The following is an 18,750-nucleotide window of genomic DNA, read 5'->3' as shown; positions in this document are numbered from 1 at the left end:
TTCCTTTAATAAACTGAGATGTAAGCAGCCATTTGTGAGCAGAGGAGATAGGCAATTAGCTGTATTATTTTGAAATAACTAATCCCTTTACTAGAAATGGCTTCTGTGTTAGCATTTGACTCTGCTTGCCATGGTCTTTGGCAAGTGTTTCATACAGCTCTAAACACATGTTAATGGTAAACTAACTATGTAAACAGAGTAAGTCTGAATATTTTCATGTAAAATCATGTAATACCACGTAAAAAAATCACAACCGTTTTTTCATTTTAGTAACTTCAAAATGGGTTATTCATCTTAACTGATGGAGCATTTCACATGCTAGTGGAATGCAGCAATTAAAAATGTGCAGGACTGAAAATGAGCAATAATCTGCATCTGTCTTGGTGCTTTGTAATATGTGAATTATGTGTCCTTCGTGTCTTAAATCATACCTGATGCATGGTGGCAAGTAGTCATTGCCTGAGTATTTTTTAAATCCTTTTGGTTTTTAAGGTAGAAATTCCAGGAAAAGATTTGATAAAGTGGTGGAATATTTGTCAATTCTTTCAGCATAGAGCATGTAAAGAGAATGAAAGGCATGTTTGCTACAGGAAAGCTTTTGTCAGTGCCTTTATAAAGTCCATTCAGACTGTTTCAACAGACAGGAAAACCTCTGACTTTCAAACTGGGTCTTTTTCTTCATATTTTCTGGTTTTATACTTACTTCAAAAATAATAGTTATAATAGTTAAAATATGGCTGTACTTGCCAACTGAGGGTGAAGCAAAACAAAAAATGAGTTTAAAACCTTTGTTCAGTGTCCTGCAGATTTTATTGCAGAACCAATAGCACTGTCCTTGTAAGTTTCCAGGTCCTTTTGTTAAAGATCTCACAGAAAAACATGAATGCCATGAGACATCTTTGCAATCTTTGTATATGTACCACTTTGACTTAGCATAGAGTGCTTGTCTAGCACTTTCTTGAAAAGGGGGGAAAATTCTTGCTAGGAATAGTAGGTTTTTCTATATTATTTTCTTTAAAGCCATATGTAGTCTGTTTTATATGTGCACAAATGCATTTTTAACCCACAACTTAAGCTACAATATGGAGGATAACTGAGATTGTTACATGGTTAGAGGTGACAGAGAACATGCATTCAGGCTTCATTAGATTCACTGTTCTCAGAAAAAAATTACTTTTTATTAGATTGCCTGACTTTCAGAAAACTCTCTTATCTGTTCTGTGTTTTCAAAAGTGCTTTAAAATTATTTTTAATGGTAGTATATGTTAAAACAGTTCTTATTCCCATTTTTAGCTGCATGTTAATGTCTCATTTTGAAGAGCCGAAGGTTACAGAAGATGAGGAACCTCCCACAGAACAAGATAAAAGGAAAAAAATGGTAAGTTTTGGATCTGTTATTCAGTCATAGACCTGATTATGTGCTTCACTTATGTTACACTAAATTGTTTTTAGGTTTGGTTGATCTATTGTTCTTGGAAAATTCATCTTTTGGATCAAAAAAAGAAAATTTAATGCCAAACCTTGCAACAACAGCACTTATGCTTCTGCTTTCCTTTTGCATCTTGGTAACTGTTATCAAAATAAACACCATCTGTTCACAAAATCTAAACATTACAATACTAACACAATATAGAAAGAATTTATTGAAAAAACCAGAGAGCTAAACTTTATTGAAATGTCATGGCAGGCTAAATTTCTCATATTTAAAAGAATTCATGTGCTTGCATAGAATTTTTTTCTAATGTAAAGAACTCTTGCAAAGAAGCCAGTGTATACTTGTGGTTTGTTAGTAGATTTTTCTTTTAAATACTAATAAATATATAGGAATATATTTATAAAAGCAATATAAAAAAATATATCTATATATTTAAAAATATGCAAAAATACTTCCATATTATTCTGCTATTAGAAATGCCTTAAGAGAAATTCCTAGTGACTTGCAATTTCAGATTTAAACAAAATGCAGAAATATTTTCTGTGGTCCTTAAAAATGTATTACATAGTTCTGTAATTGTTACTCTTAAAAGCATCTCTGGACTCTGTTAAATTATCTTCTTGCTTGTGGGCTTAAATTCTAGCTGTTTGTTGCAGAGTTATAGTACTTAGTGGTTTTGAATAATCTCTCAATATAGATATATAATGTATATATGATTATCAATAGGGATCAATATATATCTCTATATCAACAGGGAGAAGGATGTTTTGTTTGTTAATCAGATTTAAAAAGCAAAGTAAATTTAAATCTACAATGCTTTTTTGTTCCTAGTTTTATTTGAATATAGTCAGACTTCATTGCTGCCTGGCTAAAGTTTTAATGGCTTTGTTGCAGATGTTAATTTTTCAGTTGCAGGTTAACTTCAATATTTTGGATATATGTTGAGGAATTTAGACTTGTTAGATTTGCTATGGACTACCTTCAGTGTGGGTATGTCAGGCAAAATGAAAAGCAGGGTACACTGAATTATCCTGTATCATTAAAGGATACAACACACCATATATTGTCAATGAACACAGTCATAGCGAGGGAACTGTTCTGGGAATCACACGTGATACAGAGTTATTGGCCATTTGCATGAAGATAAATGTGCTTTGATAAGGAGGAGCTTCACCAAACTGATAACAACACCACAACGAAGGTCTTGGTTTACTTCCCTTGCATATATCTTCCTTTGCATATCACTTACCTTTTTTCTCTTAGGAATTGCTTGTGATTTGTTCCTCGTCTGCTCTTTAACAGTAGGCTTAAAGACCTTTTTTCAGCCTTTGTTTTCTTGGAAGGTTTACAGAGAATAAATAATCATACATGAACATCAAAGCTTCATTTTCGTTTTGGATTTCATAGTCTAAATTTTAACTATTTCCATGGTTGCTGTGTTTTCTAGATTCCTAAGCATTATGGAAATCCTTTGTTTTTCTCCTTTCAAGCCTCCTTTGTAAGAGTAACTGTCTATTTTAGTCTTGTTCTTATATTTAGTTAATTTTTCCTGATATATTTCTGACTTAAGCCTTCTACACTGTCATTTTTTCAGCTAACTCTAGTATACACTATATTCTTATTCTTTCAAATGCAATTTCTTGCAGCTGTTAAAGCAAGTGGGCTGTAGTTGTTATGAATGTTTGCTATAAATTCATTCTGAATCCTAACTGAAAAAGCTCTGTATATAGCTTTGTAGATGGTGCAGAAATTGAGATGTGACACTTGGCTATTAATTTCAAAATTGTAGAGGTCCTTTGGGTAGGTCACTAGTAGCAGAAGTGTCAGATAATAATCAGAATTGTTAATCATGGCTTCGAAAGCACAGCTAGCATTTGATTTTAAAAACTGGATTAAAAACAAAACATCACCTGGGCCCATTCCTACCTACGTATGATGGAAGTTTCTTCCTCTCTGTAGGAGCACCAGTCCACACACCCACCTGAAAACTATAGTAGCAGATACCGCTGGTAAAGTAAAAGAGGGAACGAAAATGTAATGTGATAAGAAAATCAAGAACAACCTAAAGGGAATCAGCAAAACCTCTCAACTGTTTGCTTCAAGCCAGTGTTTACAACCCGTGAGGTGGAAGTTTCTTTAGTCCAGCCCCAAGGTGGGCACCTGTATCCAGTTTCAAGATCAATCTGTAAAGATAATGAAAAGCTAGTCAAATCCAGGTTTTCACTGAGCAGCATAAAGCACATTTCAATAGTATGTAGTTACTGGCCGAATTTTTATTTCCTGTCTGTAGCTGTTTTGACTAAGAAGCTGTTGGAATTTTCTGGTGTTTTTTTAACTGGAAAATAGATTTGTTTTGCCTTATCAGAATCAGGCACATTTCAATAAAACAACTATGGCCACATGCCTAGGAGCTCAGCATACATACTTAATATATAGTCCTTCGCCCGCTATGCTTACTCTTCTTCCAAACTTAAAATTTTGTTTGCTTAGTCAGTGAAGACTGCAGCTCTCTGTCTAATATTGTTGGCAAACTCATTATATCAAACTATTTCATTTGTTTTGTTAGTTCTGAATACAAGTTCCAGAGAAGTAGATCGAAAGAAAATCAACTTTGTTGTTGTTGCAGGAAACTCTTTCATTTACTTGAAATCCTGATGGGACTATCTGAATGAAAACAAGTTAGTGTATTAACTCCTTAATTAGGTCTGAAGACTTCTAAGTCACATTTGGTTTACAGACAGTACTTGATGCTTCCAGCAGCAAGCATTAATCATACTACAGAAGTCCCTGCTGGTTTAGAGTGCTACTGCTTTGAATGGTGAGGGCCAGGGAGCAGAGTGAATATATGTGAGAGCAACAACTCTGCAGACACCGAGGTCAGCGAGAAAGGAAGGAGAGAAGGTGCTCCAGGTGCCAGAGCTGAGGTTCCCCTGCAGCCTGTGGTGCAGACCATGGTGAGGAAGCTGTGCCCCTGCAGCCCATGGAGGTCAGTGGGGGAGCAGAAATCCACCTGCAGCCCGTGTTGGAGCAGGTGGATACCCAAAGGAGTCTGACCCTGGGGGAAGTGCACACTGAAGCAGGCTTCTGTCAGGACCTGTGGGCACATGGAGAGAGGAGCCCATGCTGGAGCAGCTTGTTCCTGAAGGACTGCACCCTGTGGAAAAAAAGGGATCCACACTGGATTAGTTAGTTAGTGAAGGACAGCAGCCCATGGATGGACTCATATTGGAGAAGTTCATGGAGGGCTGTCTCCTGTGGGTGGGGCCCCATGATGGAGCAGGGTAAGAGTGTGAAGAGGAAGGAGCATGACAAACAACATGTGATAAACTGACTGCAGTCTCCATTCCCCTGTCCAGCCCCAAGCTGCTCCAGAGGAGGTAGAGAATTTAGTGTTAAAGTTGAACCCAGGAAGAAGGGAGGAGTGGGAAGAAGGTGTTTTAAGATTTAGTTTCATTTCTCATTACCCTACCCTGATCTGATTGGTGATAAATTAATTTCCCTGAGTCAAGGCTGTTTTGCTCATAGGAGAAACTGGTGAGTGATCTCTCTGTGTTCTTATCTCACCCCACAAGCCTTTTGTTATATTTTCTCTCCCGTGTCCCACTCAATCATACCCTCCAGTTGTGGAGGGTATGATTTAGTGGCTTTGGTCAGGGTCACAAGGATAAGAACACTTGTATTTAAATACCTGTTGTTCTGTGCAAAATTCCTTAGAGTAATTTTATACATGACTCTTCAGAGCTATGAACTTACAGAAACTAACTACAAATGCATTGTATGTCCTAAATTACGATTTTAGGTGAACAAATGCAAATCATTCAGAAACTGGTAGATTCTTTCCTGATCAAGGCAATCTTTTTATTTTTAATTACAAAAGGATGCCAGTAACTTCAACAAATCTTGGTTAGAGTAGTTGTGATGCAGGAATTTTGTTAGAAAAGTCTATTATATTCTAGAGGTTCAAAATACATTTGCTAAAAAAACCCCTGCAGAGTACCAAACTATTACTGTGATTACTTCCCCTTTGAAAAGAGTGCAATGGTAAGAATAGGTAATAAAATGATCATGTTTTACCTTGAAACAGCAAAATAGTTTCCTGACCTTCCAGCATAAACAGTAGTGTTGTTTGGGTTTGACACTAAGATGAACGGATCACAGGTCTGCATTAATTGCCATTGATTTCAACATCCTACTTCTATATGATGCAGGAAGTACCAGGTGTCCCCATCTCCCATCCCCTTCCATCCAGCCTGGTGGACTGAGGGACAAATGCGGCATAACTATCGGTATCCTGAGCCCTGCCCACGTGTCCCACGTGTCTGCTGACACTGACATTTGCAATACATCCTCTGTCAATGTAGTCTCTTTTACCTATTTTTACTTCCATTAAAAGGCAGCTAATGTGGGAAAATAGTGACAAATATTCTGTCCTTCCCTTTCCAAAAGAAAATTGTATAATCCGGCTGGATTGATGAGGTTATAGATATCAGTACTGAAGTGTGTCTATTCTTTATACATATGAACATTTTATTTTGTCATGTGGTCTAAACAAGTTCAGCTTTTTCAGTGTTTTGTTTTCTAATAAAATAAAACTGACCATAGTGCATGCCATCACTAAAGTCCTTGGTAAGATCTGATCTGATTTTTAGGAATTACAGGAACCTCATTGAGCAGTAACTAATAAAGCAGCTTTAAAATTGTTTTATCTTGTAGAAGTGTGAAACCTTAAAGTGTAAGACGCATGATTTGACATGGTTTCAAATAGTTTTAAACTGATATTTGCCTTGATAATAATCAATTTGATCTTTGTTTTGCACAAGTTTTTCCTCTTGTTTCTCAAGTAAGTACAAAGAAAATAAAAGCAGATTTCTTTCTTGAGCTGTGGTTATAATCAAAATGCGTTAGTCATAGAATATTTTTTAATGCATTATTATATATTTTTCATTTACATGTTTTCCACAGCTTGCATTGAAGGACCCGGTACACACTGTGTCATTGCAGCAGTTCATCTATGAGAAGTTAAAGGCACAGCAGGAATTACTGGGAGAACAAGGTTTTCATGCCCTTATGGAAACTGTGGATACAGAAATAGTTGCCCAACTACAAGAATTTTTACAAGTCTTCTAAATAAGCAGGAAAAATATTTTCTATGTCAAATTTTTCTTTCAAAAAATATGAAAAGACCCTAGCCTTCTGTCTTGTATAGATGAGTCTGATGAAAGGTGAAAATAACTTGTGACAATAGAATAAAAATAAGTTTCTGCTGTTGCTATTAAACTATGCTCTTTGGGGTTTTTTTTAACAATAAAGGGTCAATTAAGGGTTTTATCATTAAGCTAGCATTTCCATGATTCGTAACTTGATATATGCTGCCCTAGGTAGTACCATTTTTTAGTACCCTTATGTTGTAACCGCTTGACTCTGCCTAGCAGGCTGCAGCTCCCTGAGAGCACAGCAAGGATTTCCTAGGGCCGTGCGACCAGTCGCATCCTGGAGTCCATTTCGGACAGCCCCTCGATCTGGCTCTGGCAGCCAGCAGCGTTACAATGCAGTGGTGATGAAGAAGATAGAGAAAGGTCTCCCATGAGGGTGGTAAGATGGCTTTATTCACATCTTATCCCTGTGCCTTGGAGGCAGAGAGAGAGACCTTGTGGTCAGGGCGCGGGATGGTTTTGCCAGGGGCCCAGGGGCGGTCCCTGGGCGGGGTTGGGGTACAGGAGCCAACAGGGAGAAACCAAGGGAGTGGCCAAGGCTAGGGCAGGCAACAGGGGGAACATGGCATCACAGAATCGGGGGCTTAACAGGCTACCACACCCTTAACTGTCTTTTTGCTTCACAAAGGTATGTCACAAAGTCAGAGGTCTGAAGGAACTTACTAATGTATATTAATGGAAACCATCTGTTAATGCAGCACTGTAATTCAGTATCAGGAGCTGATTCCTTTAATGCTGTAGATCTGCAGGTTTCTCCCTTTCTATTGCTCTTTCTAGACTGTATGTTCAACCATACAAACAGAAGGACTTAGGAAAGCAGTAAGACTGTGAGCAGAAATAGTCAGTCCTTCATGAGAGAAAGATAATTCCCATTTGAATCGTCTGAGAGAAAAAGAAACTTTGATTGTAACACTTAAATTGTATTTGAACTGTTAGAGAACATCCATGTATATTTTCTATCTGAAGATGTGAGTTTTCATTTTTATCACCAAGTTTTCTTTATTTCTGTTATGAAAAAATTACTTTCTTGAGTTCCTCCTATTTCACTTTTACCTGTCATAACAGAGAAACTCACTGGAGGCAGGTGAGTAATTAATTCTAATTAATTTGTGGCTGTACCTGGACTACTTAAAATTACCATGTACAATATCTCAATTCTTTGTGTTTTTTCATCAAAGACATGTCATGAGGATACTTCAGAATTGTTGCTAAAACGTTTAAGCCCAAATGGTCACAGTTAAAACAATCATTTGCAAACATAAGGCTTACTTTTAATTACTTACTAGTTACCTGCAGGACTCACAGGTTAAAGCTGCTCCTTTCTATGTGCCTTTGTCTTTTGTACCTTGCAGGTGGAAGGGGCAAGAAAATGCTGGTTTCCATTTTCGGTTTTTTGCTTTTAAGTACTGATCTTCCACCTTCAAAATTGAAATTAACTTTGCTTCACTAAGGGATGATTCAGCTGTTGAATCAATTTTTTTTTCCAGAGGGGATTATCTCTTTAAAGACACCTACAAGTTTTTGACTATCTTACCAGATAACCAGATGCTTTTAAAAATCTGGGGCTTTTTTTACTGACCTTTTGGGGAGTAATCTTTTCTGAAACCTTCCCTCTGTTTGTAGAGGCAGGCTAATCTTTCTCTCCTCCTTTGGCATTAGTGTCAAAGGCTGTTCGGGCTCTCACAGTTCTGAATGCAAAACCTCCCCTATCCCCTGCTGCCAGCATCTGTCAGCAGAAGTTGTGTGATAAGTCATTGTTTCCTGCATTTTACCTTGGCATAGGGAGGACTGCCAGAAGAATTGCTACTATTTGTTTGTGTGTTATGTGTATGCCATTTCCTCAATCATCCACCAACATAATCTCATAATTAAGATGTTTATTTGGTTACATTTGGTACTTGCAAGGGAAGAGACTCAGTGTGCTGATGGTCCCATTCAGCTGTACACACAATTACCAGAACCGGGTGCCTTCTGACTAAATTTGGATTTGTTGCACAGTTAATCTGCAGACACCCTAAGCTTTTGGCTCAATGTAAAACCTGTGCAGATCTGGTCACCCTTGCTAGCTTTGACTCCACCTGGGACGACTACCTGGAGAAACACAGAAACACAGAAGCACATCCTGGCAAGAAGCAGTACTGGCCTACCACCATTCTGCAAAATCCCTTGCGCAGTGCTGAGTGGTGCTCCCCGATTTTCAGAGGGAGGCAGGTCCTACCTGCTCTAGTCCAGCCCTGGCCTAAAGGCTGCTTTCTGCTGTGTGGCCAAGCCATCCAGCTCCCCTGCAGCATCTCACTGGAGGTCAGATCTGTCATCACGGCTGTGCACAGCTGAGACAGACCTGCCTGCCTGCGTCATTCTCGGAGCAACTCCACCCCCATTACCTCCCGGGTGGAATGCTAACTGCAGTTTATGTTAATGCACGATGTTGGCAGAGACCCTGTCAAGAATGATGGACATACTTTTGGCTAATAACAGCACGATAAGTTGTGATTAACTTTCTGAGTAATGTCTCTGAATAACTGCATGTGTTCACTTTCATATGCATTAGGGAACAAGTTAAATTTGTTACTAGGTGTTTGGCTTTTCATCTTGGAAGATTTTCCTACAAGGCTTGGGACTATAATTGAAAACAATCATCATTATCATAACTGTTTATATGACAACCATTGTCAATGAGCACAATGCCAAACAAGTGCCCATCTGCAGCCAGCAACGATCTAGTGGAGATCAAAGTTGAGAAATTTCAGCTTGAAACAGCAGAAAAGCTTTTACATACTATCATTATATATTAAACCCTTATACATAGGATTAAATTTTCACTGGAAGGGTATGGATTTGGACTGCAGCAAGCTATAGCCCTTTTTGACTTTGATGTTGAAATTTTTAACTTTAGGGAAAGAACAGAAACCAAATATAGCAATTAGCCTTAAACCGAAGTGGTAAAATACAGTTCCTGAAATTTCGTGAGGAAGGATCTTTGATTCTCTTGTTCTCTAGGCTTTAATTTTCAGGAGAAAAGTAATTGAAATTGGGGTATTTTTTTTTCCTATGGCACAACTGAATATTTACAAATGGTATCAGTTTACTTTTCAGAAAAGGCAATGATAAAGGTGAGGACAAACTTTCTGCTTCTGATAAGAGTTAAATGACAGGACTAATTCTGCTGCTTCCATCTTCAAAACGTTAGCTTTGGTGTATCAATGATGACCATTTTTAGCCTCTGGCCTAACTGAAGTGTTAATAACTCATGTGCTCTCATTGCAATCTGTTAAATCTTTTTCAGCTTTAGAAACAAAACTTATCCAAGCTATAACTTATTTCTGTTTAATAAAAAATACAATTAGATTAACTTACAAGGATGTTTTCAGGTTAGATAACGTGTGGGCAGGGCCTTGTGCTCTCGCAGTGCTCGTTGCTGTGCCAGGAGTGAGTCCATGGCCTCCCACCCTCCCTGCAGTGAAGTGGTGGAGAATTTTGCATCATTTGTGAGCAAGTGCAGGGGCCAGGCTGTGTGCTGGAGACGTCAGCCATGGTAGTGTCCCAGGAGGTGCAGAGGGAGTGCAGGGTGCCTGTCCCAGCAGCCCTTGTGGGCAGGGCTGCTGGAGAGAACCCTGCTCCTTACCAGTGAAGTGACTGCTTGCGGCACAGCTGGCAGACTGGCAGGAGGCGTTCTGCCCACTGTGCCTATTAATTTTCTCCGTTTCGTTTCTTTTCTTCTTCGCCTCTGTTTCGTGAGTTCTTGTACTCAGAGTTCTGATTAAAACGCAGGAGGCGCTGAGTTGTTCTTCTGATTTGATGTTTATTATTTCTTATCTCTAGCACAGCTGCACAGAGTGTGCCTCTTAAATTAACAAGGTGGAAAATTGTTGCAGTGGGGATACTGCAACACGCATCTATCAAACCAGGAGTCCCATGGAAAGGAAATATATATGGACAGATTCGTGGTAGATGTTTCAGAGATGTTTATTTCTCCAGCCGCATGGCCGGGGCTGTGCTCAGGAACTCCGCAGTCACGGGACCAAGGGTCCTTCTGCCCACGCAGGGAACACAAACCAACCAATGGGAACGAGGCTGACCAGGGGCAGGGAAACCCCGTGTCTCCCCCCCAGGGCCCCTCTCCCAGGGCTCCATGGCAGGGGAGGAGACCCCAACATCTCACCCGTTTTATTTTAATAAAAGGAGAATGAAAACAACTGGATAAACATAACAAGAACAGTTTCAAGGCAAAACAAGCCACCCTCCTGAGTCTTTAAATGTCCAAACAGATTCTGTGGAACATCTTAGGGCTGACAGAAGGGAGACAGAACTCTCTGGGCATGCTTTGTGGGGAAACTGAGGCAGGAGAGGGTTTAATTTCTTCTCTCCCTCTTTTCATCCCCCCCTCGGCATCGGAAAGGAATTGTAGGGAAATGGAATTGTATAGGGAAGCCATACGGATTAGGAATAAACTGGGGATAGGGTGAACTTAGGAAAGGGTTCATATTGGGTGTAGGGTAAAAGGGGAAAGTAGGTTGCGGGTAGGGAAGTTGCTGGGATGGATATTGTTTATAATTTTGTGCATAACGGCTGCCTTTGACGGGAATACCTCCAGGCCCAGTAACATTCGCTGCTTGTAAACCCTTCTTTCCTTGCACTATATCAAACTGTACAACTTCCCCATCTCCTACACTTTGCAGGTAATTTTTAGGGTTATTCCTTTTAATGGCAGTTCTATGGATGAATAAATCTTCCCCTGTATCATCTCGTGTTATAAATCCATAGTTGTTTTTTACATTGTACCATTTCACAGTTCCTGTGATTTTTATGGCTACAACTCCTCCTATCACGTGCTTGCATGTTCGTCGTGGCTGCTGGTCCCGCGTGGCCGCTGCCTCACTGACTCCGATGTCTCAGCTGGGCCCCCACGTTGCGGCTGCTCCGCGCTCTCCGAGCGGCGCTGCTCCGGCGCGTGTCCGGGCTATGCGCGGCCCCGCGTTGCCATCACCGCCGGCCCCGTGCCCTGTGAGTGGTTCCGCTCCGCCAACTCCACGCTGCTTTGAGAGCGGCCCCGTTTCTGCTCGGCGCTGCGCTGCGCGGCTTCTCGTGTCGCTGTGGAAACCGCCGCTTCTCCCTCTGCAGGGCTCTCCGAGCTGTGTGCTCAGAGCGGCCTGCCACGCCGATGCCCGGTTCCTGGCTCCTCGTGGCCCACGGCACCCGTGGTGCCTGCGGCATCGCTCCCTCACTCGCGGTCGCGTGGCCGGGGACCCCGAGACAGGGATGGGGTCCGCGATAAGGCGCGCGCTCCTGAGGGGGCCGGGCACATCCAGCGCAGGTACCTCCCCTGGCACGGCTGCAGTCATGTGCTCCCGGGATGGCGGCCGCGCGGCCTCGGCCGCGGGACTATGGTCATCCTTTGCTTTAGGGGTAATGGGACCATATAAATGCCCCTGAATAGCTTCACTGACCACGAGGGATCCACGCAAGGGTTCAATCACTAATGCATGTTTCATTTGATCCCTTATTTCATCCCAGATCTCGTGCCAAAAACACTCTTGACTAGTTCCAGGAGGTTCAGTATCAAAAAGTAAGTCTCAAGAAATATAGAAGAAATTTTTAAAAGCCAGTTAAAAAAAAGTTCTAGATCTCCTGGTTCCAATACTTTCTTGTTTTGTTGTTCAAGGATTCCTTTAACTTCTAGATACATTTTTTTCTGTGGCTCAGAGAGCCACATTTCTCACGATTCTTCCATAGTCCAGATATGGAATAGCAAAGCAAAAACAGGAAGAGGAATCAAAAGTTTCCAGGGTTTACTCACACAAATCAGTCGCTTAGGGATCGGGGATCGTTCTGCCCACATTCCTCCACCATTATGTTGCAGTGGGGATCCTGCAACACGCATATACCAAACCAGGAGTCCCGTGGAAAAGAAATATATATGGACAGACAGATTCTTGCTAGATGTTTCAGAGATGTTTATTTCTCCAGCCGCATGGCCGGGGCTCTGCCCAGGAACTGTTCCAGTCACGGGACCAAGGGTCCTTCTGCCCGCGCAGGGAACACAAACCAACCAATGGGAACGAGGCTGAGCAGGGGCAGGGAAACCCCGTGTCTGTGCCCTCAGGGCCCCTCTGCCAGGGCTACATGGCGGGGGGAGGGCCCCAACAGAAAATGGCCCCGAGTTCTAACTTCCAAGGCCATTTAAAGTCCACACTATCCAATTATGGAATGCAAACTAATTTATTTTTACTTATAATCTAATAACTAATTATTCATGATCTGCACTGCGGGTTTTTTGAACCAATACCAGAACACCCAGATTTGTGAAGAAGGAGGAAAGAAGAACAAACCCACACCCAAAATCCTCCATCTTGTTACTAAATCCCATAAACCTAATTTTTCTACATCTCTACATATTCTACCCAGTGATATAACTTTAATTACACAGCAACAACCTCAGTGTTACCACACAATTTGGGAAACCTTTCCCAAGGCCTCATGTCAAATGCAGTGTGCTTCTGAGGATCATTGCCTGTCAGCACTGAAAGACTGAAATTCTCTGAACTCAGGATTCCAACAGTTCCTTCACTGAGAAGGGGTTCCACCATTCCAGGGACGAACACACGTGCAGGCCATTCATGTCTAGTTCTTTCTCCTCAGGGTCTTTGCATAGGCAAATGACTCATCAGCTTTTTCCAGTGTATTTCCCCTAAATTTAGAGACTATTTCAGATGGGTCTCTGAGCACCCTGGTCTAGTGGAAGGTGTCTGTACCCATGGCAGAGGGGTTGGAACAGTGGTTTTAAGGTCCCTTCCAACCCAAACCATTCTGTGATTCCATGATTATAAGCCTTAGAGGATTTGCAGGAGGGAAAATCAGGTATTCAGACATGTTCTCCCAGGGTATCTGGAGAGAAGGCCAAAGTCCTAAGCAGAATCCTAGCTTGTAGCTACAAATTGTAACAGATGTGCTCTTTTCTCTGATGATTCAGCAATGATAAAATCACTTCTTTACATCATATTACCGCAGATACCAGGTTTGCAGTTAATATTCAATAGTGTTTAGTATGCTTGCCTTTTTTCCTTAGTTTTTATTCAATTCCAAACTCTAGTAATGCTCCTAAATTGCAGTTCACATATGGAACAGTGAACATGGCACATCTTCATTTAGCAGAAGCAACACCTTTGTAACACATACACATTTTGAAGGCTCTTCAGACTCATTTACTTGTCTTGCTTCAATGCTGCTGCTTCAACAAGTAAATGATTACTAATTTTAAAATGTTCATAATTTCCAGCTTACTGCTAACTGCAATTAATAATGATGACTAATCACCAGGTAATCAGATTTGACTACTTCAGTAGAAACATTTCATAAGGTTCAATAGCTTGTTCATAACACATTTTGCTGACTCTTGGGAAAATGAAATCAAATTAAGTGGAGACAACCCCTGTAGTAGTGCTAGGTTTAGTTTAGCGAGCTGCAGCTTTCCCTGAGAGCTCAGCGGAGCTGCTCAGGGCAGTGCGACCATGGTTGCCCTCCCGCAGTCCATTTTGGACGGCTCCGCGGTTTTGCTCCGGCAGCTGTCAGCCTTACAACCAGTGATGGTGAAGGAGGTGAGAAGGGTCTTTCCATGGGGGTTTAAGAGGATCTTTTAACAGTCGCATCTTGTCCCAGCGACCCCCAGAGGCAGAGAGACCTCATGATCCGGGCGCAGGGGGGTTTTGTCAGGGGCTCAGGGGCGGTCCCTGGGCGGAGTTGGGGTACAGGAACCAATAGTGAGAACCTGAGGGAGTGGCCAGGGCTAGAGCAGGGGAGAGTGGGGGAGCAATATGGGATTAAAAAAGCAGTGAGTAAACAGATCACCACAAACCCCCTTTAAAATTTAATTGGGTATTCATAAGAAGTGCTTACAAGTGTTACATCCTCTGCTCCTCACAGTGGCAGGGCAGCAGTTTGTTAGGCTGAGTGTGTACTACTGCACTAACTAGTTTATATTGCATGCTTGAAAATACTTATCATGAAGGAATGAGTTTTCAAATTTACACAGAATGGGTGATCAGTTTTGGTCTAAAATGAAGTGAAAAGAAGTAAAAGAATTTGCTGCAAACAAACAAATTCCACCAGCAATACATAAACGTAAGTAGAGCATGCCTCTCAGAAGTTGATTATAGGGAACAAAATCACAACCCACATCAAGGTGTGTGTCATTTCTGAAGTAAGCAGTGGATATTGGCAGGTGGCAAAGAAGTTTACCTGGGCTGGAGTTGTGCAGGCAGTTGACTTTTTGTTCTCTTTCTGAAGAAGGGAAAATGCTCAACAGAAGTATATTACTTGACCTAAGGTTTAATGCTGTATTTTTCTCTTTTTAAAGATTTCTTAACCTGATTTTAATAAAGTACAAGCCAATTTTGAAGTCAAGCTGTCACTTCTAAACCTGTGAAAAGTCCAAAACGTTCACAATTAATATTCTTAGGTAAAACAATTCGCTGAATGTGCATATTCAGATAGTAGGAAAGTTTTCAGTTTTCAGGTTTTATATTAATCTCTGGAAAGCTTATCCAATTCTATAATGGAGTGTAGTGCTAATGAAGAGACACTGCTTAAAACGAGGACAAAAAATTAGTCATATTGACTGTGATTGCAGGTTGTCATCCCCTCCCACTGGAGTTTTAACCAGCAAAAATTATTATTAAAGCAGCATTTAAAAAGCAACAGAAAATGTTTAGGTGAAGCGAATATTTGACCCAAAAGTTACATTTGTTTTTCTGATATTTGCACCAGAACAATCTTTGGTGTTAATCAGGGAAAGTAACAGAAGGCTGTGGGGCCTGCCTGATGGTTGGTAGTTGTGATTTAAACTAAGAATGTTTCATGAGTTATTCAGGAAACAATTGAATTGGTCATATGATATAGACAATATCCAATAACTTAGCACTTTGAGAAAATGGAAATTGCTGATAGGTAAATTCTGAGCAGAGAAAGTGTACAGCTGGTTATTTTGTTGCATGGCAGTGTCTCAAAACTACACCATGAGTAATTTCAGAAGTATTTTAAACCAAGTAGTCTTTATTTTAATGGGAAGTAATCTATTTATTAACTGTTTCAATTTGGTTTTGGTTTTGTTGGTTTTTTTTTTTACTAAAATGACAAAGATATCTTGCAGATATTTTTATAGGATACTGAGAAAAACTAGAAATTCTCATACATCTAGATTGTGGGAATGACTCCTGATTCACTGACTGAGCTTGCAAAGGAACAGAGACTTTAAAAACTATACTTTCACCCTGATGCTTTACGAACTCAACTTTAAACCTCAGGCAGGTATGCAAGGAAGTTTACATGCAACAACTACATGCACAAACAGCTTTTCACCTTGTTCAGCTGCTGAAATGCTCTGCCCTGTATCTTTCCCACACTCTGTGTTAGCAGGTGTTGCTTTTTGGTTTAATGTATCTGTAGCAAGTGCCTGCTGCTTCACTAGCAATTGTGTTTTTCAGTTCTTAAATACATAAATTAAATCCTTGTATGTTGGCCATCAAGCACTCTGGTCAGGAATAAAAGATGCAGATTGTTTATTGAACGGCTGTGGGTGTAGGAAGTGGTGAGAGTCCCATATTCTCTTACCTGGCTTTAAAGCTTTGAAGCATTTTATTCAATGTTACTGTAATGCCTCATGTGCCGATAGACCCCAGATCCCAGGAGTCCTCATCTAGGTTTTTGCTGCTAGCTGTACTCATTTGTTGAAGCATTTTGATGTATTTCCTCTCCTGAGGAATTGTTCTGCTCTGCAGAAGTTCCTTTTCATCCTCCACCTCCTGAAGGACTTGTGAAGAAATCAACAAATTTATTTCAGCCTCTTTCTTGAGATTCTGCAAGTACAGTGTCAAATGCATGGCTGAATGAGAGGAGTTGGTCCTTCAGAAGGCTGCAGTGCAGAGGCTCTCAGGGAAGCTGGGTGGTGGTGCAGTCAGACTTTAAATGCTAACATCTAAGTAACAGGCAGAAATCAAGAGAGTGAATAAGCAGTTTTCAACCTGGCTAAAGCAAGATTCCACAAAGCTTCTGTATTAGGACTAAGTATTATCAAACTTTATGGATGGTTTTGGAGCACTGATGAATAGTGAACTGGCAAAAATTGCCTGTGAAATGGCAAGGAACATAACTGAGCAGGGTGGAGTACTGTTGTGGTTTGACACTGGGCAAATGCTAGGCACCCATGAAAGCTGCTCACTCGCCTTCCCCTGCTGCAGCTGGGCAGAGGAGAGGAAAATTTAACGAAGGGTTCCTGAGTTAAGTAGCAGGAGAAAACACTCCAAGGGCAAAACAGGCTCAACTTAGAGATACAAAGTGAGTTTATTAATAAAAATTCAGAAGAGGATAAATAGATGTAAAATAAGCCCTTAAAGACACCTTTTCTTCCCCCATCCCCTCCCTCCTTTCCAACGACAGGGCATGGGGGTTTGGTCAGTTCATCACCCGAGATTTTCTTCCGCTTCTCAGGGAGAGGAGTCCTTCCCCTGTGACACTGTGGGGTCCCTCCCACAGGAGACAGTTCTCCCTGAACTTCTCCAGCATGGCCCCAATCTCACGAGCACAGTCCTCCCAAAACTGCTGCAGCATGGGTCACTCTTTCCACGGGGTGCAGTCCTGCAAGGACAGGCTGCTCCAGCCTGGAAGCAAGGGCCCTCTCTCCACTGGGTCTCCCACTGGATCACAGCCACCTCCAGGCATCCACCTGCTCCGGCAGGGGCACGTCCCCCACAGGCTGCAGGTGGATCTCTGCATTCCCCATGGACCCATGGGCTGCAGGGGCACAGCGGCTTCACCATGGTCTGCACCACGGCCTGCAGAGGAACCTGGGCTCCGGCGCCTGGAGCATCTCCTCCCCCTCCTTCTTCACTGACCTTGGTGTCTCCATGTTGTTTTCCCTCACATGTTCTCACCTCCTCTTCTCTGGATGGAATAAAAATTGTGCAAAAACTACTTCTGTTTTAATTTCTTCTTAAATATGTTATCACACAGGTGTTACCATCATCTCTAATTGGCCCAGGCTTGGCCAGCAGGACGTCCATCTTCAGAACCATCAGGGATTGGCTCTCCTGGACACAGTGGAAGCTTCCAGCAGCTTCTCACAGAAGCCACCTCTGTGGCTCCCCTGCTACCAAAAAACAGGCCATGCAAAACCAACGCAAGTAGCAACATAAAGGTGGATGAAGTGTAGTGCTGGCAAATGCTGATCTGCCTCATGACAGATGGTTCAGTCAGCCCTTGTGTGTCATGTTTTGCTTGGGGCTGGTGAAATGTAAATCTAGAGAGTCCCGTTGTTGAGGGAGAGCATTCGAACAAGCTCACACAGCTGGAAATGAGATTTCACAGAATCATCCTGGTTGGAATATTCTCATGAGGTCATCTAGTTTACCCTCCTGCTCAAGAGGGTCAGCTGCAGCAGCTTGCCCAGAGCCATGTCCAGTTGCCTCTTGAGTATGTCCACAGATGAGATCTCCACAGCCTGCTGGGCAGCCTCTTTGACCACCCTCATATCTTGTGTTCAAATGAAATTTCACATTTCAGTTTTTGTCTACTGCCTCTTGTGCTGTCAGTGAGCATCCGTGAGAGGAATTCAGCTCCCTTTTCTTCATGTCTCTTGTTGAGTATTTCTATTTACTGCTAAGATCCCTCAAGATTTGACAGTCTCTTTCTGTGGAGTTGGTTTGCGGGAAAAATTCTCTCAAGGAAGATAAAATGGTGAAACTCAGTGGATCCTAATGTTACTTGGTGTGGAAAAGAAACAGGATTGTTCATGGGCTAGAACAGAGAACTGGAGACTGGATGGACCCATAATAAGAAGAGGATATGGATTTCCACAGACTGGAGAGGTCTTACAGGTACTCTGTCATGAGGAAGTAGAAATATCTGAACCTTCACAAAGAGGATATGTCAGGAGCAAGACCAGAAGGAGGTGAGGATCTCTTTGGGAAGGATGAGATTGTGTTTATTTTGGTTTCCTGTAAAGGGAGGGCTAATTTGGAGAAAGGCAGAATTTGAAGAGACTTTCTGCCTTGAGACCTACAGCTGGCAAATTAGTTGTGCAATAAGTGATCCAGTCTTGTAATGTTTAAG

The 18,750-nt window shown here is 41.6% G+C and overlaps 1 protein-coding gene and 1 long non-coding RNA gene across 8 annotated transcripts in view; both read left to right on the top strand.

The window, feature by feature from the left end:
- The window catches only part of IPO11 (importin 11), an 82,325-nt gene extending 75,613 nt beyond the window's left edge, over positions 1–6,712 (top strand). For all 7 annotated transcript variants that reach the window (XM_039567144.1, XM_039567148.1, XM_039567147.1 and 4 more), the window contains 2 exons: positions 1,294–1,378; positions 6,398–6,712. In XM_039567144.1, coding sequence (XP_039423078.1) covers positions 1,294–1,378; positions 6,398–6,562 — 250 coding nt within the window. In that variant the 3' untranslated portion in view covers positions 6,563–6,712. The remainder of the gene's footprint in view (positions 1–1,293; positions 1,379–6,397) is intronic.
- A 10,949-nt stretch (positions 6,713–17,661) lies between these two features.
- Positions 17,662–18,750, top strand: part of LOC109144044 — a 34,881-nt gene continuing 33,792 nt past the window's right edge. The window contains exon 1 of the long non-coding RNA XR_002044524.1: positions 17,662–18,589. This is a non-coding gene — a long non-coding RNA (uncharacterized LOC109144044). The remainder of the gene's footprint in view (positions 18,590–18,750) is intronic.

The sequence above is a fragment of the Corvus cornix genome, chromosome Z (assembly GCF_000738735.6).
Source record: "Corvus cornix cornix isolate S_Up_H32 chromosome Z, ASM73873v5, whole genome shotgun sequence".
Lineage (NCBI taxonomy): Eukaryota > Metazoa > Chordata > Aves > Passeriformes > Corvidae > Corvus > Corvus cornix.
Note: the sequence above shows the minus strand (reverse complement) of the source record. Positions and strands in the feature narration are given on the sequence as shown.